Raw genomic sequence first — 24,271 nt, forward strand, 5'->3', positions numbered from 1 at the left:
TAAACTACATCAGAGTTGCTTTACTCGGTTGTTCTGAGTAAACACTCATTTTGAGTCACGTGTCGGACGATTATTATTAAACAATAAAAAGTTGTACATTTATTTAGTATCGTCAAACTTCTAAAAATTATCTCTCCAGACGTTTTTCTTCTCTATGTTTATTTTTGTTTTTGTTTTGACTTTAAATAAAGTTTTTTTTTTAAGAGTTTAAGAGTTTGTACCAGTGCAGCCCGACGGGACGGGCGGGTCATGGATTGCTCTGATTCTTTCAGCACCGCCCGCCGTCGTCACTGCAAGTGTTTCAAACGAGCACAAGCGCCGAACAGCGGTGGTTGCTATAGTGACGCTTCTGTAAACGGCAGCTGACCGGAGTCGGATCAACTGATCAGCAACCTGCCGCTGTTCATCACCGCGAGTAAGACTAATTATTGATTATTGATCTGAACTGTGAAATGTTTAAACGGACGCGAGGTGTTTGATCCTCCTCCACACACTGACTTTGGTTTTAATACCGCAGCGTCCCGTCCGGGCGGCTACAGAGAGGCGGGGACATGAGTTCACCTCATTTCAAACCAGAGAGAAACTGACTTTAAAGGAGCAGTTCATCTAAACATGTCTGTTTAAAATCAGTTTAAAAGTTGGTGAATCTGGAGACGTTTGTTGTTGCAGGTTTTAATTCCAGTGGTGGAAAGTAACTAAGTACTTTACTCAAGTACTGTACCAAGGTATCATTTTGAGTTACCTGTACTTTAACATCTTTAATAAACAGTGACATTTCAAACACTTTAAATCAACGTGATGCAGTATTTCACCTTAAAATCTCAGCTTCAGAAACACTGATTGATTGATTGATTGATTGACTGACTGACTGACGGACTGATTGATTGATTGATTTATTTATTGACAGATTGATTGATTGACCAACCGACCGACCGATTGGTTGACTGACTGATTGATTGATCGATTGATTGACAGGTAAACAGTCGTCATCATGACAGCAGGAGCGGTGTCAGCTCCACTCATCATTCCCATCGTCCTGCAGACACACAGAGCCAAGAACCACATCGACACCAACACACCTGTCTCCATCCAGTCAGGTACAATCACACACCTGTCTTAGGCAGGACTTGGAGTAATGGAGTATTTCTACTTTACCTCAGTAAAGGTTATGAGCCTGCAGCTCATCCAAACCCTCCGACGTTTTATTCAGCTGCAGCAGTACTACCTGTGTTACCAGGTGTATCTGACAGGTGTACCTATCCCCTGAAGACACTCCAGGTGTGCTGATCTTCTACACCCTGGATGGGTCGAAGCCGGTAGCGGTGCAGCGGGGCTCAGCGGGCAGCAGCAGGAAGTACAGCGAGCCCATCCTGCTTCCTGCTGGTCGAGTGTCTGTCAGAGCTGTGGCTGTCTCCAGGTAACTGAACACCTGAGGTTTGTTAGTGCTGACATCACTTCCTGTCCAGCCTCTGGTCCACCCTCCTCTGTAGTTCAGTATCGGCTCTTATGTCTTATGAATCAGTTACTGTCCATATTGTACAGACAGACCCCGCCCTCCTACAGAGGACTGATGACTGTAAACAAAGATGGCCGACATGACGGCTCCCTGATCGCCTCCTGGTGGCTGACAGCAGTATATTGATACCATGGCTCCACCCCTGATCACTACTGCTCTGGCTTCGTATGAAATCACCAGAACAAAAATGGTGGCGCTCGTATCTGGGACATTTTGGCTGTTTTTGGTCAGAGGGAGGAGGTGGAGACGTGTCGGCCATCTTTGTTTACAGTCAGTGGAGAGGAAAACAGACTGAAAGACTCTCTCTCTCTGCAGTGATGGCAGACAGAGCTCCACAGTGACGAAGGTTTTCTCCGTTGAACTCACTGATTCACACAGCAGGAAGGAGATCGAGGAGAACTTCCTGTTTGATGACCAGCAGGTAATCAATCAGACATGTGATTGGCTCCTAACAGCGTTAATGTCGTCCACTCATCGGTCTGTTTCTGTTTCAGTGTCCGATTGAAGGAACGTCTGGTTCTCCTCAGAACTCTGCAGGTTCTTCACTGAGGCCTCCAGGTCTGTTCTTTCTTCTCTGCTTCAAACAGATTAAGTAAAAAAACACCTGAGTCTGAAACTCTGGGTGACGGTGAGACCCGGTCCAGTCTGGTTCTGGAGACAGAACAGCTCAGCGAAGCAGAAATCTCACCTTTGACTCACCTGTCCTGTCAGTTTTTGACTGTGAAGAAGCTCATTGTTGCCTCCTGTGGCTGTTGGTGGAAAAACAGCAACTACAGCTGCAGTTCTGCCCTCTGGCCTCAGGGGGCAGTAATGAGCTGAAGAAAACAGAAATAAAAACCACTCAGATCAGAGGGTGTGGCATCACTTCATGCTGTCCTGCTGTCTGTCCTCAGAGCCGAGGATGATGGGAAATGGCTCGCCTCATTCAGGTCCTCGTTTCCTGAACAGTCGACTGGGCTCTCGGACCCCCACCACAGCCAAGACTGGTTCCCCCCAACGTTCCCAGTCAGAGGTAAACAACCTGCACTGCTTTCTTCAGGTGAACATCCTTCTGCTGTGCTACTGAAACATGTCTGAGGGCTTTTATTTTGTTGTGTTTCCTGTCAGAGCTCAGGTGTGCTGAAGCAGCTGAGCAGCACGCAGACGTCCCGGATCCACCGAGAGACCGACTTCCTGCGGTACGAACAGATGCTGACGAGGCGGCAGATATCTGTGGTTCCCCCCAAACCTATTTTTCTGTCTCACCTGTCTCACCCATCTATCTGTCTCACCTGTCTGTCTGTCAGTCTTACCTGTCTCACCTGTCTGTCTGTCTCACCTGTCTGTGCAGGTGCGCTCAGTGTTTGAGTTTCCGACCGTCAGACCCGTTTGCTCGGTTCTGTGCTCAGTGTGGAGCTGTGGTTCCTCCGTTACCTGAGCAGAGACTGCCCCCTGCTGAGGGAGGACAGGTACTACACACACACCTGAACACACACCTGAACCTACACTTGTGCTGTGTTGTTAATGTGTCTGTTGTGTTGTCAGACGGTGCTGTGTGTGTTCTGTAACGCTGTGGTTCCTGTCAACACTCACACCTGTTTGATCTGTGACGCCTCCGTTCAGCTACGACCACAGGCCAGACTCACACTGCAGGTACACACACAAACAAACTAGTGACACTTTGTCTTTCTACAAATCTATTTTTATTTTTAATATTCTAACTTAAAATTCTACTTAAATTACATCATCACATCTCAACACAGTATAGATGTCGGCAGTAACTGTGTGTGTGTGTGTGTGTGTGTGTGTGTGTGTAGGATCATGTGGTGTGTGTTACCTGTGGAAGTGGGAATCCAGCTCACGTCTCCACCTGTCTGACCTGTGAGAGCCGCCTGCAGCCGGTAACACACCTGCTGTTCATTAACCTGACTCACGTGCACGTTTAACCTTTAATTTACCTTTGTGTGTGTGTGTGTGTTGTTGTTGCAGCAGGTGTGTGTCGGTAACAGCGCCCCCTGTGTCCCATCAGCAGACGGCAGGATGTTGTCCTGCTCCAGATGTAAACGTATAAACCACAGCGACGCCAGATACTGTGACTGGTGCGGCTCCAAGGTGAAAACACCTGAACTGCTGCACACCTGAAAACACCTGACCATCCACCTGAAAAAAAACAAAAAACGTTTGTTGGGCAGAGCATTGTTAGCTTATAGCGATAGCTATGTGCTAAAGTAACTAGCCAACAGGTAAAATCAGATCACTGCTAACTTGGCAGTGAAAATATATGTAAATATAAACAGACACACAATCATGATCTGATAAATGTTAGCGCTACCAGAGCTAGCAGTTAGCCTAGCTCCAGCAGCTCCACAGCTAAAGCTAAACGTCCAGACTGCAGCAGTGATCTGGTTCACATGTTGTGTCCTTTGACCTACGATAACAGTTTTGCGGTTTTCAGTTTGTCCTTTGTCAGATTTTGTGTTTTTGGCTAGGCTAACAGTTTCCCCCTGCTTCCACTCAAAGTTAGTGTGTGGAGTATTGTGGAATATGTAGTGATATGTTGTGTTTGTAGCCCGGTCATGCAGCGAGCTGTGTGACGTGTTGGCAATGTGGAGCGAGTGGACACCCGTACGCCTTCTACTGTACAGCCTGTGGCGTCTACCTGGAAGCTCCGGCCCCGCCCACATCCTGCAGTGACATCACACGACCTGTCAGGGCCACCACCCCCAAACAGGTATGCTGCGCCACTGACATCACGCCATTCACACACGTCATAGTCACAGTATATCAACAGGCTGCGTACCTGTGTGTGAGCAGGCTTCAATCTCGACTTCCCATAATGCCACCTGGCAGGCCACGCCCTTGTCTGATGCCGCTCCCAGTGTGAAGATAGCCCCGCCCACTGTTGATCAGTGCACACAGACGGTTGGACTCTATTACCCATCAGCCACCGAGCTGCACAAGAAGGACCAGCAGAGGGCACGACAGCTCAGCAGACAGCAGGCGACCAGAGACCGCCAACCACTGCTGACCGCCATCAGCCCGGGCCGAGGTAGACTACTCATACTACTACTACTACTACTGATACTACTACTGATACTGATACTACTACTGATACTACTACTGATACTGATACTACTGCTGATACTACTACTGATACTACTACTGATACTGATACTACTGCTGATACTACTACTGATACTACTACTGATACTGATACTTCTGATACCACTGATTACTACACCTGCAGTAGTTTTCTAACCTGTGTGTGTTCAGGTTACTGGAGGAAGCAGCTGGATCACGTGTGCGCTCACCTGAGGAGTTACACTCAGAACAACGCCTCCTTCAGGACTCTGCTGGGAGAACCTCATCTGGGCCGGGTACGCCACACCTCACCTGAACCTCACCTGAACCTCACCTGTGGGATAAATGAACTAAATGATTACATATAAATTAACTCAGTGAATGATGAGACGTCTGTAAGAAAGTTCTTTATGTTCTGAGGAACTCGCCTGAGGAGGTGCAGGTGGTCGTGTGCGTCAGGTGACGTGTTTTGTCTTGTGTCCTTCAGATGGTTTCTGCTGTGATTCGAGAAGATGGATATGAAGTCAGTCTGACCATCAGCTTTGTGTCGGCCAGACGGGAAGAGAAACAGGTCTGAGGTCTGTTTTTTTAGTTCACCTGTCTCCCTGATGAAGTGTGACCGACGTTGTGTTTGGTCTCAGGTGGATCCTGAAGGTGGCGCTGCAGCAGGTAGTGGTGTTGGAGCAGCAGGTCGGACTGAGACACTGAGTAGCGTCACAGAGAGGTTTGCCGACAGTAAGAACGGTTCGTACACTGTATTTATTAGACAGGAGAGAGACGACATCTTCTTCTGTGGTTTTATTTGTGTCTGACAGGAAGTGATCGATTCACAGGTCTGATGAAGCCCCCAAAACCAAACCTGACGCCCAAACCTCCGGTAAGAATCTCCACCAGCTGCCGTCTGACTTCCTGAAATGAAAGCTCCTCTCTGATTGGCTGTCGTGTTGCAGGTGAAGGACATTCAGCTGCTGAAGGAGCTGGGTCCAGGTCGAGGTCAGATCAGCGTCATCCAGCAGCTCCTGGATCAGGTACGAGTCTCTGCAGCCAATCAGCAGCCTCCTCTGGATCAGCTGACGTAGTTTACGCTGACCGTTCTTCCTGTTTGTTTGCTGACCACCAGGGGGCGGACCCCTCCTGTTGCGGCAGCGATGGCCGACACGCCCTGGCAGTCGCTGTGGTGAACAGTCACCGTGATGTACTTCCTGTTTTGGTGCAGCGAGGAGCGGATGTAGACCAGCAGTCCGGACGGTGAGAACACGACAGATTGTGGACAAAGATAACGACACAAAGAAGAAGTGATTCACTGAGTCGCCATCGGCCTTTAGCTGCTTTGTGCATCTTTGCAGTGGTTTTGTGTTTCTGTCCGTGACCCCTGACCCTCTGGGCCTCATAGACCTGATCCATGTGTGAAGCAGCGTGACTGTTGACATGTTGGTTCTGGAAAGTTACATAAAGTGTTTGATGTAATTCCACCAGTTCCACTTTGCTTTGGACAAAACCATCATTCAGATGTAAACTTTGACCCTGCTCCTCCTCCTCCTCAGGATGAAGAACTCCGCTCTGCATGAAGCTGCAGCTCTGGGCTCTGAGGGTCTGCAGTGTGCCGAGGTCCTGCTCAGGTATACGAAGGTTTAATGGACTGTCTCCATCTCATAAATAAATAAACTCATCTTCCCTCTAAAGACTAAAACATAGTTTTACCTGTGTACCCCCTCAGCTGCAGGGCCAGTGTGAGGCGGAGGAACGCCGCCGGTCAGACGGCGTACGATGTGGCAGTGAGCTCCGGCTCTAACGACATGGTGTCTCTGCTGGCTGCTCGGACTGGACTGGACCTACTGGGCAAACTGGGAAAACCCAAACTGAACCTGGACGTTTTCTGACCGACACACTGAACGTCCTCCGCTGGTCTTTATATGAAGCTCCTCCAGATGTTGTGATGTTTGTACAGATGTTTTATTAGATCAATGTAATAAATAAAAACCAGTGATTGTTGACTGACGTCAGTTTTTACTGATCAGCACTCGACCTGTGAATCAGTAATAAACTGATCTCTAAACTCTCTCTGATGTTCAGTTTTTAAACGTGTTTTAACTGAGTGAAGACTTTAACAGATCAAACATACTGAGCTCAGTAATCTGATCCAGACTGACTGGATGTAGTCTGTGTTTATTCCCATTAATTCCCATGGAAAGTTTTTAACCTTGAAAATTCCTTTAATTTTGCAGCCCTAATCGTATTAACTGGTTTATTAATGTTTTTGTGTTGACGCTCCAGTGGAAAATAAACTTCCTCTGTACATCCTTTCCTCTTTAACCGTGAGCGATGTCCAGAACTCTGCAAACTCCGAGTCGCTCTCCCTGATGTTGTCGACGCCCAGTGGGAAGTCCGACAGCTGATGACTAATGGTGAACCTTCATCACTCAGTCACAGACATTCACATCTCTACGACTAAAAAAACTAAATCAGAGTTAAAAGTGTGTTGTTGTTTAGCAATGATATTCAGTATTTTACAGCCTCAAGTCTGTCACACGACTTGTTTTTAAATCATTATTTTATTTTAAACAGTGTTTGAGGTAAAAACACAAACAGCTGTGACTCTGTGTGAAAGCTGCAGCAGCTGCTTCTCTCTCTGCCTGTAGAGGGCGACATTTCCAGCTCACAGCTCCCCCTGCTGGACACACTGCTGACTGCCCACGAGTATAAAACCTAAAACACGTTCCTAAACTTCACCTCGGCTTCAATGATTCACAAACATTCAGATGACATTCATAGTGAAGAAAAACTGGTTTTTGTGGGAAACTGAAGGAAATGAGACAAAAACAAAGTCCAGACATTTACAGACGAGACTGAACCACTGATAAACCAGATCTCATCAGGAGCTTCGTTCTAATTAATGTTACAACTCGTATGTCCCGATATTTCCTTCATCTGAAGCACCAGCAGTCACATGACTTTACCCACAGCCTCAGCAGCCAGGTCCAGGTGCTGCAGTGGACCAGCTCACTGACCAACACCACTGGACTGGTCCTTCTGGTCATCTGGATGTAAGGTGAACCTGCAGCACCATCGTCTCAGCGCCTCAGTCGGAGGAAGAAGGCGTGGCGGCACTCGGTGCTGTCGACAGGGTAGTATTTATCATAGAAGTCCAGGATGTACTCCTCTGCTTTGAACCCAAACTTCTGGTACAGCAGCATGGCGGGGTTACTGGCCGACACGTGCAGCGTCACGTCCTTCCCCATGCACGTCTGAAAAACACAAACACCACAGAGATGTCAGACTGACAGAGGACGGTCCAGGAAACCCCGCCCCCAGGTAGCCTCCACCTCATCAGATTCTCACCTGGATGAGGTGGTAGATCATGAAGGTGCCGATGCCGGCTCTCCTCCACTCAGGGTGGACCAGCAGGAAGGAGATGTAGGCCTCGTTGTACTTCACGTCCGGCACCATGAAACCAAAGCCAACCACGACTTTCTTATAGAGGACAACCACGCTGAAGTCCGGGTACTGCAGACACTCAGACAGGTCCACACCTGGGGGGGGGGGGGCAATGAAACAGATGGTGGGTTTGGAGACACAAATTCTCAAGTAAGTATAAGGATGTCTCTGTGGTACCTGGCCAGAAGCTGTCGTGACACATGGCGTTGACGGAGGGGATGTGGTTTGGGCGGACGTAGCAGTAGTCGATGGGGGCGTCGGGCTCAGGGACCCAGTCAGGTTCTGATCTGTGAGGGTAGGCTCTGATCTCTGCCAACAATCTCAGCTTCACTGGACGACTCTCATAGTCCCTCCTGAAAAACAACCACAGAGAGCTGCTACTGCCATATGACACTACTACTACTACTACTACTACTACTACTACTACTGCCATATGAACGCTACTACTACTACTACTACTACTGCCATATGACACTACTACTACTACTACTACTACTACTACTACTACTACTGCCATATGAACGCTACTACTACTACTACTACTACTACTACTACTACTGCCATATGAACGCTACTACTACTACTACTACTACTACTACTACTACTGCCATATGAACACTACTACTACTACTACTACTACTACTACTACTACTACTGCCATATGAACGCTACTACTACTACTACTACTACTACTACTACTACTACTACTACTACTACTACTACTACTACTACTACTACTACTACTGCCATATGAACGCTACTACTACTACTACTACTACTACTACTACTACTGCCATATGAACGCTACTACTACTACTACTACTACTACATATAACTACTACTACTACTACTACTACTACTGCCATATGAACGCTACTACTACTACTACTACTACTGCCATATGAACGCTACTACTACTACTACTACTACTACTACTACTACTACTGCCATATGAACGCTACTACTACTACTACTACTACTACTACTGCCATATGAACGCTACTACTACTACTACTACTACTACTACTACTACTACTACTGCCATATGAACGCTACTACTACTACTACTACTACTACTACTGCCATATGAACGCTACTACTACTACTACTACTACTACTACTACTGCCATATGAACGCTACTACTACTACTACTACTACTACTACTACTGCCATATGAACGCTACTACTACTACTACTACTACTACTACTACTACTGCCATATGAACACTACTACTACTACTACTACTACTACTACTACTACTACTGCCATATGAACGCTACTACTACTACTACTACTACTACTACTACTGCCATATGAACGCTACTACTACTGCTACTGCCACGTTACTTATACTGGCTGCAACTACTACTGATATGTGAAGATGGAAAAGGTCCTGAGACCTTCTCTACCTGACTGAAGGTTCGAGGAAACTCTTCACCTGAAGGAGGGTTTTTACCTGATGTAGGGTTTTAAGATACGGGATGTATACGGACTCTTGATGCTCTGGTCCAAACTGCCCTCTGCTCCCATCAGTCGATGCCAGAAGGACACAGAGTGCTGCTGGACTCCTCTTCTGTTGGAAAGGTTGGTCTGCACACAGACACATGTACAGACAGTCAGAGGATCTCAGGAGGTTTCAGCACGTAGAACACAATAATCAATCAAGAGTTTCAGTGTTAGTCTGACAGAGTGACACCAGGATGGACGTTCGTACCTGGAATCGATCGAGAATACGCAGCTCTTGGCTGTTGGTGCAGTACTTCCCCATGACTCCACCTTCCATCAGCGTCCCCGCCTCCTGGGCGCCGTAGATCCCTCCCACCAGGCTGAGGGTGGCGCTGACGGCCTGGTCGATGTCCAGCAGGGGGAGCCCTCTCTGCCTCTTGGCCTGGCGGACCAGCAGCTTCCTGTGGAGGCGTTTGGCCTGTGGGGTGACGGCCAAGGCGAGCGGGCAGGCATCCAGCCGTCGCAGCAGCATCCTCTCCTCGTAGAGAGTGAGGGGGGTGTAGCGAGGACTCTGGGAGACACCGCCGGCTCCATCTGCTTTCTCTTGGTGAGTTATCCTCCTCCGCTCAGCCCCCCCAGCACCAACACACCCCCCAGCAGAGAGAGACGGACCTTCACCTCGTCCCACCGGCTCCTCAAAGTCGTCCTCACGCTCACGGCCTTCGTCGTCCTCGCTCTCTGCTTCACGTTTGATGTGAGGCGGTGCCGGCCGGAGTTTCTTACGGGCGACGAGGCTGGCACTGGGAGGAGGAATATACTCCATCCCCGGGTCAATCATGCCCTCTGTCTCCATTTCCTCATCGTCTGGAGGCAGCAGAGAACACGCCGTTAGTGTTTACATCAAAACGACGGCCAGAAAACTCCTGGAGGGGTCGGACATTAACTCACCGTGGAACAGTGCCTGTGGAGGCATGGCATCGGGGATGAGGTCGGCCTCTGACAGCAGGCTGGGTGTAGCCGAATGAGACGCCGGCGTCCCCGGGGCAGAGAAGTCAGGTGAAGGCGACGGTGACGGGCTGGTGAGCGGAGTTCGGTCTGAGGAGCTGAGGGAGGAGAAATCAATGACCTCACCTTTCTCCAGGATGAGGTCGGGCCGGCGTCCGGAGCTCCCGCCACGACCTCCGCTCAGTTTGACGGGCGTGGAGGAGGCGCTGCGGTCGGTGTAGCCTCCGACTGCCTCCTTCTGAGCCCGCCGGATGTCTTTGGCCTCCTGTGTGCGAGAACGCTTCTCCTTCAGCTGCATGGCGTTCTCCACAGGATTTCTGGCACCACGTTTCCTCAGACCCTCCACGGTGATGATCGGGTCCACAGCAGGTTTAGACGCTGCAGAGAAACAACAACACATCAGCTTCGCTTAATTCACCTGGAGGAGGAGCTCCTGGATGAATCCAAGCAGAGGCTACCTTTAGTTTTTGTGGTGGATTTGTCCACGTCTGGTCTGAGGGTCGGAGGTCTGTTCTGGACCAGTTTCCACCAGCCAGGCTCGCCGAACTCCTGCGCTCCTGAGCGGAAGAAGGTGGGACTGCCGACCGACAGACAGCCGGCCACGGTGCTCCACCACGTTGACGTCTTCTTCCTGCAGAGACAGTCACCAGGTCAGAGACTCGTCAGGTCCTGGACTAATGAAGACGAGCAGAGCAGCTTCACCTGAGAGGTAAACTGCTAAAATAAAACTCAGAGCGACCTCGTGCCCAGCAGGAAGTTCCAGTGTCTTCCAATAAAAGCACAGATGTCCTCCTTCCACCTGAAGTAACCCTGTCGACCCGTCCCCTCCAGAGACAGGTTGTACATGGCCAACATCACCACCTGACACACAGCACACACACAGGGTCAGATACAGACTCATGTTTGAGGTGTGTGTGTGTGTGTTAGATTAAACTGATCAAGTGATTGATCGGCGTACCTGCTGCCAGGTGAGTCTCATCCTCTCAAAGCTCTCCTTTCCGTCCTCGGAGCAGTCGGAGCAGATGAATTTGAAAAAGTTGTCTCCCTTCAGGTAGCTGGGCTGTTCGCCGTGGAGCTGAGCTGCAGACAGACAGAGAGGATTTCACTGATTATTGATGAATTCACCAATCAACGACCAATATTTACTCTGGGTCCTGTCCTCCTGTGTGAGGCAGCTACACTGATGTTGACTGACAGCTCTGAATAAAACACGTCTCCTGAGAACAGAGAAACAGGAAAAGAAATGTTTGGTTAAACTACAACAGGACTCCCAGACACAGCATCTGGATCTTCTCATTATAAACAGGTGTGTTATCTAATGTCACCTGCTGTTCTGCTGGTCTCAAAATGTCCCTGCACCAACACCGTCCAAACGTCTGACTGAGACCCTCAGTGGATTAAACAGACTCAGGAAACGCAGTGCTCTGATTGGCCGTCTCACCTGCAGGTATCCACTTGTGGCAGCGGTCGCAGTAGAAGGACATGTCCTCACAGGCCCAGCCTCCGTCGGCCTCCTCACCCACGTCGCTGGTCAGAGAGTCTCCACTCTGGTCATGTGACAGATCCACTGAGCCCTGATCCTCCGACTCCACAATCAGCAGAGTCTCCCCCTCCACCTCCCCCTCCTCCAGACCCTCCGAGGCCGACGTACAAGCCGCCTCGTCCTCGCCTCCGCCCAGCTGCTCGCTGCTGCTGTCCATTGCTGAGCCTCAGGATCGTCACACAGGTGAGCAGGTGTGCCGGCGTTCGCCTGTCTCAGTGGCTGTCCTCTGGGCGGAGCTCTGCCTCTCTGCGTTGTCTCTCCTCCTTCAGGTGTCTGGTCAGAATCTTCTGCTCCTCCAGCCTCCTCAGATTCTCCTTCTTCCTCTCCCACCGCTCCAGATCGCGGACTACGCCCTCGTGGAGACGCTGGAGGAGACAAACACAGATAAACATTACGACTGACATCTCAGCTAAAGAGACAACGTGTCCTCATCAAAAATCACTCAGGGTAAATGATCATGGAGACTCAGTGAGGCCGACGCAAAGCAGGAAACACATCTCTCCCCTTCAAAATAAAGCTACACTTCAGGACAGCAGGACTGGTTTGGTAACAAGGACGTTTAGTGGAGAAGCTGTGTCGTCAGGAAACACTCAGGTTTAATGTGAGTTTATTAAACCTGCTGAGCATAGATCAGTCTGTCCTGTCAAAGTAAAACCAGGAGACATGTTACTGCGACTCCCTGCTGGATCAAACTGTTACTGTTAGTTTCAGTAGTTAGAATCACATTATCAGCTTAAAAACAATAAACTATTGACTGTACCTGTGACTAAGACTTCTCCACATTATTAATAATCTAACACTTTTAACTTTTTAAACTTTTCTCATTCACCTGTCAAATCTGTAAACTCTTAAAACTCAGGTGAGTTGTGTCTGTTTCAGCTTCAGTCCAATGTTTTATTTTCTCCTGAACAGGTTCAGTTTAACTCAGAGGATCGATGATCAGTAAAGCTGATCATTTATTTCCTCTGTGTTTCGCTCTGCACCATAAATCACCTGTAAACAAGGTAAACAGCTGACAAGACTTTTCTCAGAGCTTCTATTTTGAAAGGTCTGTACCGGATGTGATTGACTGACCGTTTATCCTGACCGAGAACCGTTCTCGGTGTTTTCGGTTTGTGCAGTTAACGTTACCGGACCCCGCTCGGTTCGGTAAATGTTAAACAGCTGCAGCTTCTCCGTTAAACACCGAACACCGTCAGAGTTTAGCTTCAAACGTTAAAACAGTCCGTTAACTTCCTGTGACCTCCCGCTCTGCTAACCTATGTCGATGCTAACTGTTAGCTCTGGACCGGCTCGGCTCGGTTCGGCCCGGTTTACCTCTCTGTCCCAGGCCTGTTTGAGGTGAACTCCGGCCACGGTGCCTACAGTCAGAACCACAGAGAGCGCGAGGACCACCTTAGAGGCTGTAGACATCACGTTAACTGTGGCTGCACGTTAGCCAGCTGCTAACCGGCTCCGCTGCCGCTTCTTCTTCTTCGTTGGTTTAAGACGTGACGTGTCTGAGTAGCGCCCCCTCCCGCCCCGCACCGGAAACAGCCTCACGCTGTTACTGTGACGTAATAGCAAATCAGAAATATCAAAGTCAAAATAATAAAGAAACAATTAGCTCAAAGATATAACATCATTTAAAAATAGTTTAACTTGATTAAAGATTTATCATTAAATAAAAACATGTTTGTATTAATTCTGTTTCATAATTGATCAGTAAAATACAAATAAAATGTCAATTTAATTTTCTTTATCATTTCTGTTATAGGTGCTTGTTTTTCAGATTAAAATAATAAAAATTAAATACATTTTAAATATATGTAATAATAAAACTAATATAACACCATTAGCTTTATTGACAGTGCAGCATTAAACACTAAATATTTGTTTTTAAATTTCAAAATATACAAATAATTTCTCTTTTCTTTGCTCTGTCACATACATCATCAAATATCAAATGAGACTGGTTCAATCTGTGGCTTTAAACCAGACAACTACATCTCCCATGGGGCCAGTGGGCCAGCTCGCGATGTCCTCCCGCCTCCAACAATCCATGTCGTTTAAATGTCTGCGAGTGATGAACCCGCTGACCAATGAGGAGTCGCGCTGCCGGCGGGGGGCGGAGCTTCGTGTTCCGCTCAGAGAAAGTGCCACGACTCTGCAGCAGCAGCCTGACAGACTCCGCTGAGGTGAGAAAACTCTGAGAAACTCAGGTAAAGCGCTTTTATTTCACCGCTGCTGCCTCGGAATTCAACTACAGACTCAGACTGAACAGGTAGACACACAGGGGGGAGGGGGAGGCGGGAGGTTTGGGGAAATTACTGGATTTATGCTCAGAAATAGATTTTAGAAACCCGACAGGAGCGATGATTTAACGAGAAACTTAAACCGAGAAAACGGTTTAAATCCAAACATCTGTCCCGGTGTCCTCTGAGATTAACGTCCGTTCACATGAGATGGTGATGAGTGTTGAGCTTCTCAGTGTGTTTGGTTTAAATGAACATAAAACCGTTAAAAAGCCGAAATATTCAGAGAGTCAGAGGTGAAAGGTCACCGGCCCGTTTATTAACATTTGTCCTTTATTTACTGTGAATTTTATTGTGAAATTCAGTGTCCGATGGTCAGAGAAGAAACTGACCTGAGTTATATAACTGTGTGTGTGTGTGCGTGTGTGTTGACACTACAGAGGGTTAACTGTGGACACGTCGACCCTCCCGTTCCTCAAACACAACAAGTACTAATTACACAGGTATTACCATCTGAAGGTACTTCAACTGTCACAGGGGAAATATGTCTAAGTATCAACAGTAAAGTACTTCATGTAGTTACAGTCTGACAATAAAGTACTTCATTGTGCAGTAACTGTCTCCTGTGACTGATCTCTGATCAGATCATTGATCGTGACTCATTGATCCTTCAGCAGCAGGTTACTGTAGCTGCTGCAGGTGGAGCTGGTTTAACTACGTCAGATACAGTCAGAGTTCAGTCCACTGGTTCCCATTCTGGGGGTCAGGGCCCTCTAAAGTGTCACCAGGTAAGAGTCTGACTCACTGATCTGGGCTCAGTTTTTAGATGTTTCTCTGATGTCTCAGTGAAATATTGATCAGTTAAATTTAAATACAGCTAAACTGTATCAGATTTAATCGCTGACCTTTGACCTCCAGTCAGTGATCAGCAGGTAAACACAGGTGAAACTGAAAAAACTGGAAGTGGACAGACATGACAAAAGAATCTGCTGATCATCGATGAAAAACACGTCAAGATAGAATCAGAATATACAACTGTAAAACTGTATTTGTGTTTTATTTTTCAGTGCCAATACAACTTTTCCAATAAAAAACTTTCAGTGTCAATGTTTCCTGTTTCAGTTCAGGTTTTGTTTATGTCTGTTCTGTATTCATCACCGTTTTTATTTTACCTGTATCAGCAGCAGATAAACAGTTTGACAGAAAAGAAGAATGTTGTTCAGGTTTTAAAACTGCACGACGATTACAAACGTCCTGTGTTGTTAGGATGATAACATGTGAGAGATAATCACTACTGGAAAACTTCATCTCCTCACCTTTGTACTTTTACACTCTGACCTCAGAGTCTCAGAAACCTTCAGTTTGGTCAAAAGAGGAACAGACTTAAAGGAATCCTCTGAAGTTTTTACAAATGGTTGTTGTTTTGTTTCCTCTCAGAGTCTGAACAGCAGTTTAAACATGTAAAGTTTGGCGCTGAAAGGAAAGATGCTAGGGTCGAAGGCAACTGGGTTTCTTTCAGGTTCCTTTAAGATGTTTCAGCTCTCATGCGAAAGACTTCTTCAAAAGTCACTCTGCAACCCTAGCACTGGTGATGGACACTTAAATAAAAAACCAGGAAAACAATGATGTGAGTAAACAGTGTTTTGCAGTAGAGTCCAACCAATCTACTGTCCAGTTGCCTTTGACCCTAGCATCTTTCCTCTAGTACCATCCAAAAGGTTTCAGAAGCCTTTAGGATCCTTAAAGAAGTCCAGTTGTCTTTGACCCTAGCTCTTAAGACTACCATGACCTGGATGACGATTGCAGATTCCTTCAAATCTACAGTGATTCATTTAGCTTTGGTAACTAAAGCCACTTAGTTTAGGGAAAAATGGTGGTCATATTTAAAAGAAATCAGCGTCCAAGTCAGTCATTTAAGTTTGTACACTGAATCCTCCCCCCCAGTCCACTGACCTGACTGGCCACCTCTGGTATCCTCTAGCAGAGTAAGACAATAGGTGATAGGTGGTGGTCTGGTAAGGTCCAGAATCTCTCTACAAAGTCGATTTCTTGTTGGAAACTCAATCAAATGACCACAAAGAGACACAGAATGACCCTGAGTCGTAATTTACATGAAAACTGACTAAACATCCTTTCTCTCGATCCTCCAGACTTCCTGTGGGACACTCTGATCAGTCATGGACATCACCGACCCGCAGACTCTCGGCTTCATGGTCTTTGGAGGCTTCATGGTCATCTCGGCGGTGGGCATCGCCCTCGTCTCCACCCTCTCCATGAAGGAGACGTCGTATGAGGAGGCGCTGGCGAAACAACGACGGGAGCTCGTCCAAGCCCAGAACCAGAGATTGGAGAAGAAGAAGAAGGACAAGACTCTGGAGAAGAAGAGCAAAGCCAAGAAGAGGGAGGACCGACCCGATGGTAAGATACAGGAAGCTGGCAGCGATGGCAGCGAGGAGCCGGTGACCTGTACAGAACCAGAATCTGACCCTGAACCTGCTGTGGAACCTGATGCTGCACCTGAACCCAAACCAACACCTGAACCAGAACCAGAGCCCCCTGTAATCACCTCTGACAAGTCTTCTCCAGCTCCCTCATCAAAGGAGAAGAAGAAGAAAGCCCGGACGGAGCCTCCTTCTGTGGTGGAAACTGTCACTAAGGAAGTTCTGGTTCTGGCTGCAGCCCCGGTGGTGGATGTTCCTCCGGTGAAGGTTGTTGCTGAAGTCGCTAAAGAACCATCAGCTGCCAAAACTGAAGAACCCAAAGAGACCTTGAGCAAGAAGAAGAGGTCCAAGAGCAAACCTGAGACAGGTGAGTTTTTAACTTTCATCAGGAATCATCAGATTTTTATCACATATCTGTATCGACTTCAGGTGTACCATACTGGTTGGACTCTACTGTAAAACACTGTTTACATCATTGGTGTCCTATTTTTTAATTTAAGTGTCTGTCACCAAAACTGCTGCCCACTCCCGGCTCCTGCCGTACGCCGACCTGCTGTCCACCGTGTCCAACATGACACTCAGTGACGAAGAGACGCACAAACTATTGGAGGTCCTGAACCAGAAGGCTGGGGTCCGCCATGACTCCTGGCAGCTGGTACATAAACACTGTCCAGCATCAGCAACCAGCTAACATTAGCGGCTAGCTAGTAGTGAAAGAGGGTACACAATTAAAACAGTATACCACATAATGTTAGCTGTTACAGCTAATGCTAGCAACCAAGTCCTCTAATATCAATAAACACTGTCACGACAACTTTGATGAGCTACCAGCTAACATTAGCAGGTAGCAAATACTAAGTTAGCAGTTACTGTATTCACCAGCTAATGTAAACTAATACAATCACCATATCAAGTTAGCATCTAGCAAAGAAGAAGCTACACAAACACTGTTACAATGCCATTCACCAGCTAACATTAGCAGGTAGCATAGTGATGCGAATACCATTCAAAAGCTAATGCTAGCAGTTAGTGGAACATTTCTGACTCTTCACACCTGTAGTTTTAATGACTTGGAATCTTCTGGTAGATGTTTCTGAAAATGCTGATAACTTGGTGTTAAATAATATGTTAGTATCTGAAAAGCTTTTTAAGAAATTTAAACAGTAAAGCTGTGTCTCTCCCAGGCCTGTCAGAAAGGAGACCCGTTGTCCACTCTCAAGAAACAGCTGGAGGAGAAAGAGAGGCTGCTGACCGCAGAGCAGGAGGTCGCCACCACCGCCAAGAGCCGCCTCCGAGAGATCAGCAAGGTGAATCAGGAACTCAGATCATCAATCATGATCTCTGTGAGATTTATTCCTTCAGGTCTGATGGTTTGTCCAGTGGACAACGATGGCACTCACCTTAAAATATCTCGTGCACTGAGATACAACGATGAGTCAGATTAGAAAGACACAAATAAACAAATGCAAATGTTCTAGACAGAGGCGACTGAGTTAGAAATTTCTTGAAATAATTTCTAGTATCTGAAACAAGACAAAGAACAGGTGCACTTACTCCCACGATTTCACTGTAGCACAGATAAATTCAGTTGAATCAGTGGATTATGTGGAGAAACACGTCACCTTCAGATTTTCACAAGAGGTGCAAATTTGAACTTGCTTTGTTTCCATGTACAGGAACTTGGTGCAGAGAAATCCAAGATGGCGTCCTTGGAGGCCCATCTGAAGGCAGAGCTGAGAGCTCGGGTTCAGGAGGTAGACACCTTGAAGACCAGGATGCAGACCGCAGACCAGGAGCACCTGAAACACACCCAGCAGCTCAACCACAAGGCAAGGTTTAATTAACTTTTAATTATTTACTGTATGAAATCATCAAGTCTTGAGTTTTTGTTGGCTGATCTAAATCAAGTCCTCAAGTCCTGGGCAAGTTTATGTCAAATCACAAGTCTACCATGGCAAGTCTAAGTCAAGTCGGAAATCTTGTGAAAGCAATGTGAATCAAACCTCAAGTCTTTAGTGGTTTAGCGCAAGACCAAGTCAAGTCCGAAATCAAGTCGAGGCAAGTGTCAATTCAAGTCTAAAGTCCTTGGAGCCAAGTCACAGGTTTTTAAGAGGAAAGTCAGTTGCAAGTCCATCCAGCCTCAGGTTCTGGCTCACTAGAGAAACTGAGGCTGAGACTGTTTAGCAGTGTTTGTAGCATGTTTAGCTAATTGGCTGTTCAACTGGAACAGATCGTGAGTTTGCAGGAACAGCTGGAGAACGGCCCCAATGCTCAGCTGGCCCGACTGCAGCAGGAGAACTCAATCCTACGAGACGCCCTGAACCAAGCAACCAGCCAGGCCGAGAGCAGGTAACACAATCAAGTCCAGTTAGTCCTGTACATTGTGTTCACAGCAACATCCAAGGATGGGAAACTCTTTTCTGACTGAACCAGGAGAGTTTCATCATCAGATGAGCAGACACTGGTGTCCGTCAGTCCATAACCCTCCCTCTATAATCCGCTCTAACCCTCCCTGCAGACAGAATGCAGAGCTGGCTCGTCTCAGGCAGGACTGTGTCCGTCTGAATCGGGAGTTGTCCGAGCGGACCGACGCTCTTCGGGCTGATGAGGCGCGCAGGAAGAGCCTGGAGGAAAAGATGGCAGCCGCCGAGGTCAGAAATGAGAGACTGTTGTAATAAATGTTTTTGGTTTCTGACAGTGGAGCAGCTGTTAACAGGAAGTGACCCGTGTTTTCTCCTCTCAGCTGGTCCATGCAGACACTGAACGCTCTCTACAGCAGCGACTGGAGGAAGTCTCTTTGCAGCTGAGCGCGTCACAGCAGGAAACTGCTGCTGTTAGCGGTCAGTGTTTCTGTTAGCATGCTGCTAACTCAGCCACTTGGTTTCAACAGTGCTAACTCATGCTAATGCTAACCAGGGAGAACTTAAAAACATGTTTTCCTGCTGTTTAACCCTCAGAGCTGCAGGGGGTGCTGGCGTCCCGAGAGGTGGAGCTGCAGGAGCTGAAGACTCAGCTGGAAAACCAGGCTGCAGTCCAGGTAACAACCTGAGCACCTTCGTCATGTCATCATGGGATTCCCTTTTATAATGCCCGGCCCAACGCGGCCAAGCGGTGTATATTACCCATGATCCCCTTCTCCTTCTGGGACAGGAAGTGCTATGACTGTAACCAACACACTAAACTTTCCTAACTCGTGATATTTGCATCAGTTTCCTGGATATCAGAGACAAACGCTGGTTTTTAATGACTTCTAAGTCTTTTAAACTGATCTACAGTTCTGCATCACTCTGAACTCTCTGAGTCTGATTCCAGCAGTTAAAGTCTCAGACTGTTGCTCAGTGAAGAGTCTCATTGGCAGTGACCTGTTTGTGTTGCAGGTGGAGAACTCGTCTGACGTGGACCAGCTGAAGATCTGGTACTGAGCTTTTCTGTTGTCATGACTGAAACAGTAACTGAGTGTGGATGTTGTGTAAGTGTGACGGACTACAGAATGACTTCCTATGTGACTTCCTGTCAGTGTGCAGCGCAGGGACGAGCAGGTCGTTGCTCTGGAGGCGGAGCTTACACAGTTGAGGGAGGAGCTACAGCTGCTGACATCATCACAGTCGCAGAGGTCAGACGCTCGTTTCACTCTGAGTTTTGAATTAAAAACTGAGGTTTCATGAGGAGCTGAGCCGAGTTTTTTGTCTCTTTGTCTCCTCAGAGCGAAGGAGGATGAAGCTGAAGCAGCAGCTGCAGATCAGACGCTGAAAGACGTACGTTTGAATTCACAGAACAAACACAGTGTTTATAGTTAGAGACTAAAGTTTAGGTTGACTGTTTGTGTTTGTGTTGATTGTATTGATAAATCAGGTTTAATGATGTTCAAAAGCTGTCGTTTCTTCTTGTGCAGGGATCAGGAAGTGAGACAGAGTCTGAGCAGCCGTTTGAAAGGTAGAAAAACACACCTGTGTTAAATCGCTGACGCTCAGTGTTTCAGTGTTTCAGGTCGAGTTTGATCATTTAAACTTTAACAAACAACAAGTTTAATGAAACTCCCAGCAGCAAGGTGTTGTTGTTTAACGTAGTGTTTCATTGTTTGTTGTTTGTTGTTGTCAGCCTGGAGGAAGACTCTCAGCTGCTTCGTCTAGAGGAGGAACTCCAGCAGCTCAGAGATGAACTGCAACAGACTCGTAACCACGGCAACGTGAGTCCAAACACTTTCACTTCAAATAAAGCTTTCTGGTTCAAAATGACCTGATGAGAAGAAAACGTGACGACAGATTTAAACTGAAACGTGTTTCCTGTTTTTGTGAACCAGTCTTACAAAGTTCAATTTCCTCTCACATTGTGTTGTTTTTCAGGAGCTTCAGGAGAAAATGGCGGTGTCAGCAGAGGCATTAACGACGGCTGAGCGACTGATGGAGCAGAGAGAGGCGGAGCTTAAAGCAGCGCTGGTCAGAAATAAACTGTTTCCTCTGATAAATACACAAAGACCTGAGAACCAATCAGAGCCTGAAGAAGTTTTACAGTGTCATTAAAAGGAGAGTACACTGTAAAAATCAGAATGTTTACCTTTGTGTTCAGACTGAAGCAGAGTCCAGGTTTGAGTCCCTGCGTTCGGACTTCCAGGCATCGCTGCAGGTTCTGTTTCCTGGTGTCTCTGTGGAGGCAGAGCAGGTTGGTCAGCTGTTTCCTGTTTCTGTTACGAACACTGTGAGAGGACGTTGTTGAACACCTGTGTCCTGTCAGGATCCAACACCCTGACAGTCAGGACTCAGGGTGAGATGCTCCACCAGCTGTGTGTTAACAGGACATGTGTTTTCTCTGCAGAGAAACTGGCTCCACCATTTCACCCAGAAAGTTCAGGAGAGTAAATGTGAAGCAGAGCGGTCTCACTCTGAGGTAAACACACACACACCTAGTCGACAGATGAGACAACAGTTCGCATCAGTATTAGTACTGTTAGCAACTCAGAAACTTTTTCCAGAACTGAAGATTTGTTTTATAAAATCTGAAGAACTTTTGTCTGAACTTTTTTAAAAGCTCAGGTTCAACAGGAACTCTGTCAGTGACCTCTCCCAGAAGAACTCAGAAACTTTTCCATGAAATCTGAGATTTGCTTTTGCTGAACTTTGGAGCTTGAGTTTAGAAACTATTTTCTGCAGCTTGAAACTCAACACTTGTGAATTTAGTAACTTTATCTCAAAAACTTCTCCAGGAACTGATCTTGATTTTCATGAACTTGCTTTGGAACATCACACAGACTGGAGTTAGAAATTAAAAACATTTTATAGAACCGTACTTCTTTTAGTCAGATTTTTTCATGAAATCAGAAACTTTTCCCAGAACTCATTGTCCTTTAAATCTAACGAATTCTAACAAATTTTGAGGTGAATTACTGCCACCTGCAGGTTCAGACTAAAACAACACCAACACTCCTACACATCTGTCCAGCTCTAATGTCGATCTCCGATGTTAACAGTGATAAAAAAAAATAAAATAAAAATAAATAAAAATTTTTTGGATCTGCACCAAAATGTAATGGCTTCTTCTCTGGACTGTCCCCCCTCTGTCCACCATGTTCACTGCAGATCAATTCAGGATGTTTTGTGTAATCCTGCTGACAAACAAACAAATAAACAAACAGACAGACAGGTGAAAACAGAACCTCCCTGGTGGAGGTAATAATCTGATTAGGGGTCAAAATAGCACCCCCTGCTGGAGGCTTTAAACACATGGAGAGAGCAGGCTGAGTTTAGTTGTTAAAGGGTGTGTTGTTGTTGTTGTTGTTGTTGATCAGTTGCAGTTGAGGCTGAACGAGGCCGAACAGAAACACATCGAGCTGCAGGCAGAGCTGGATCAGAGCAGGAAGCTGCTGCAGGAGACAGTGAGAAAAACTTTCTTTATGTTCATCAACCTGCTTCATCTCATCACCTGGTTTTAAATGAAGAAATGAAAAGTAAAATCTGAGCTTCTGTTGTTTCTCTGACAGGAGGCGGAGCTTCAGTCTCTGCAGCGACGCTCTGAGGACGAAGAAAACATCTGGAAGAGTAAAGTGTCTGAGGCTGAACACCAGAGACAAACAGTGAGGCTTGTTTATCGACTTTTTCCTTGAATTGTGACGACGTCATTCTCAGAGTCGTCAGTCTAGGAGCTGGTTATTTCAGCGTGTTACTCAGTGTGTGATTCCTGTCGTCTGCAGCTCCTGGATCGACTGAAGCAGCTGGAGGATGAAGCTCAGCTGAAGACGACGGAGACAGAAAACACTCAGCAGGTGTGTGAGTTTAAAGCAGGCAACATGTTTGAATGTTAGTGATTGTTGATGTTAATGTGGAGCTGACTGTGTCTCAGCTGAAGGAGCAGCTGATGCTGTTGGAGGCTCAGCTGGAGAAACAGCTGGAGGAGGCCAGTGTCACCCAGAGCTGCACTGAGGAGCTCGCTCAGGTCATTCCAGAACTTTGTCAATGAATCCTAAATTCATTAATTTAAAAGAGATCCAGTTACTGTGCCTGTTTTCCACCAACATAAACTAGTTCTGAACCTGAACAGTCGACCCGTCTCTGTGTTCAGGTTCAGTCTCAGCTGCAGCAGATGTCCATCAGGTTGCAGTCGGAGCAGCAGCAGCGACAGCAGCTGGAACAAGAGCTGCAGCAGGTCAGAGGTCACAGGTCATCAACAGCAAGGTCACAGGTCGTCAGATCAAAACTTTAATGTTTATTCTTGTTGTTTTCAGGCTCGTCAGGAAGTGCAGCAGCTGCAGCAGCAGATGGAGGCTGACCAGAGGTCTGCTGCTCTGCTCAAGGTTTCTGTCTTTATCATCAACACATTTATAAAACCAGAACATCTTAATTCACATTTTACATTCTCCAAACTGAACAAAAGTGCAGTTGGGAGCTGGTTCCTCCATCAGGGAACCACAAACCAGAAGAGTCTGGACTGAGAACACCTTGTGTGCAGGGCCTTGGTTGGGGTGGGCTGGGACAACTGAGAGTTCAGTCTTAGAGAGGCTTAGTCGAAGGTGGAAATGTTTGAGAGACCACGGGGTCGTCTGACAGGGTCAACAGGTAAAGTCAGGTGTCGTCGGCGTACAAGTGATAACTGGACCAAAGGAAGTGGTGTATATCACAAAGAGAAGGGGCCTCAGTGCTGATCCCTGTGGGACCCCTTTGAGGAGAGGATGGGATACCATGACTCATTGAAGGATCACACTGAGCTAAAAGTTTTCTTCTTCTTGTTTGTGCAGGAGGCGACTGTGGAGGTGAAGGAGGAGACGTCAGTGTGAATCCAGGTTCTTCCCTTGTGATTCAACTCCTTCTGAAATCAGACTTCAGGTCTGAACAAAGGATGAAAAGTGACCAAAGTTTCTATTTTACAGTGAAGTTTAATAAAAACAGCTCATCAGTGTTATTATTTCACATCATGTCTCTGCTTCTCACTGTGACAAATAAACTGTCTGACTGTTGACTGTTAATTCTCTGCTGTTTCTCTAAACACACTGTACAAACACAGGTGATGCTGTTGTGTCCTAATGTTGTAGAATGTTTTAGGAGGAGCAGATTTGTTTGAAGTTGTCTATACTCAGCCATAAAGGCTCTGTGAGCGTCCAT

The 24,271-nt window shown here is 46.9% G+C and overlaps 4 protein-coding genes across 9 annotated transcripts; 2 read left to right on the forward strand and 2 right to left on the reverse strand.

The window, feature by feature from the left end:
- Positions 1-326: 326 nt before the first annotated feature.
- On the forward strand, positions 327-7,409 carry dzank1 (double zinc ribbon and ankyrin repeat domains 1). Of its 3 annotated transcripts, none has more exons than XM_018674716.2 (21): positions 327-415; positions 976-1,097; positions 1,270-1,417; positions 1,832-1,937; positions 2,011-2,074; positions 2,410-2,528; positions 2,624-2,694; positions 2,847-2,964; positions 3,041-3,148; positions 3,313-3,396; positions 3,485-3,607; positions 4,065-4,226; positions 4,310-4,544; positions 4,769-4,872; positions 5,064-5,147; positions 5,218-5,320; positions 5,410-5,453; positions 5,527-5,604; positions 5,697-5,824; positions 6,121-6,195; positions 6,294-7,409. In XM_018674716.2, the coding sequence occupies exons 2-21, from the start codon at positions 992-994 to the stop codon at positions 6,454-6,456; spliced, it is 2,223 nt and encodes a 740-aa protein (XP_018530232.1). In that variant the 5' UTR covers positions 327-415; positions 976-991; the 3' UTR covers positions 6,457-7,409. The 3 variants fall into 3 exon arrangements, with proteins under 3 accessions (XP_018530232.1, XP_050926275.1, XP_050926274.1); XM_051070318.1 differs by having other exon boundaries at positions 4,346-4,544; XM_051070317.1 differs by having other exon boundaries at positions 3,488-3,607.
- kat14 (lysine acetyltransferase 14) lies at positions 7,110-12,164 on the reverse strand. The gene is made up of 10 exons (XM_018674712.2): positions 11,906-12,164; positions 11,423-11,544; positions 11,204-11,325; positions 10,923-11,095; positions 10,408-10,842; positions 9,728-10,323; positions 9,470-9,603; positions 8,189-8,364; positions 7,916-8,106; positions 7,110-7,821 (listed from the first exon to the last, which is right to left on the reverse strand). The coding sequence occupies exons 1-10, from the start codon at positions 12,162-12,164 to the stop codon at positions 7,648-7,650; spliced, it is 2,382 nt and encodes a 793-aa protein (XP_018530228.1). The 3' UTR covers positions 7,110-7,647.
- A 55-nt stretch (positions 12,165-12,219) lies between these two features.
- LOC108882318 (protein PET117 homolog, mitochondrial) lies at positions 12,220-13,510 on the reverse strand. The gene is made up of 2 exons (XM_018674771.2): positions 13,325-13,510; positions 12,220-12,372 (listed from the first exon to the last, which is right to left on the reverse strand). The coding sequence occupies exons 1-2, from the start codon at positions 13,418-13,420 to the stop codon at positions 12,220-12,222; spliced, it is 249 nt and encodes an 82-aa protein (XP_018530287.1). The 5' UTR covers positions 13,421-13,510.
- A 569-nt stretch (positions 13,511-14,079) lies between these two features.
- On the forward strand, positions 14,080-24,135 carry rrbp1b (ribosome binding protein 1b). 4 transcript variants are annotated; one of them, XM_018674702.2, is made up of 24 exons: positions 14,080-14,184; positions 16,392-17,049; positions 17,183-17,337; positions 17,867-17,989; positions 18,359-18,511; positions 18,913-19,031; positions 19,201-19,333; positions 19,426-19,522; positions 19,640-19,719; positions 20,060-20,097; positions 20,200-20,295; positions 20,386-20,437; positions 20,575-20,615; positions 20,781-20,868; positions 21,026-21,118; positions 21,249-21,341; positions 21,495-21,566; positions 22,465-22,551; positions 22,657-22,749; positions 22,867-22,938; positions 23,016-23,108; positions 23,235-23,318; positions 23,398-23,466; positions 23,908-24,135. In XM_018674702.2, the coding sequence occupies exons 2-24, from the start codon at positions 16,419-16,421 to the stop codon at positions 23,944-23,946; spliced, it is 2,601 nt and encodes an 866-aa protein (XP_018530218.1). In that variant the 5' UTR covers positions 14,080-14,184; positions 16,392-16,418; the 3' UTR covers positions 23,947-24,135. The 4 variants fall into 4 exon arrangements, with proteins under 4 accessions (XP_018530218.1, XP_018530217.1, XP_018530220.1 ...); XM_018674701.2 differs by having other exon boundaries at positions 14,131-14,270; XM_018674704.2 differs by having other exon boundaries at positions 14,174-14,208.
- Positions 24,136-24,271: the final 136 nt, after the last annotated feature.

This window comes from Lates calcarifer, linkage group LG5 (genome assembly GCF_001640805.2).
Source record: "Lates calcarifer isolate ASB-BC8 linkage group LG5, TLL_Latcal_v3, whole genome shotgun sequence".
In the NCBI taxonomy this organism is placed as follows: Eukaryota; Metazoa; Chordata; class Actinopteri; family Centropomidae; genus Lates; species Lates calcarifer.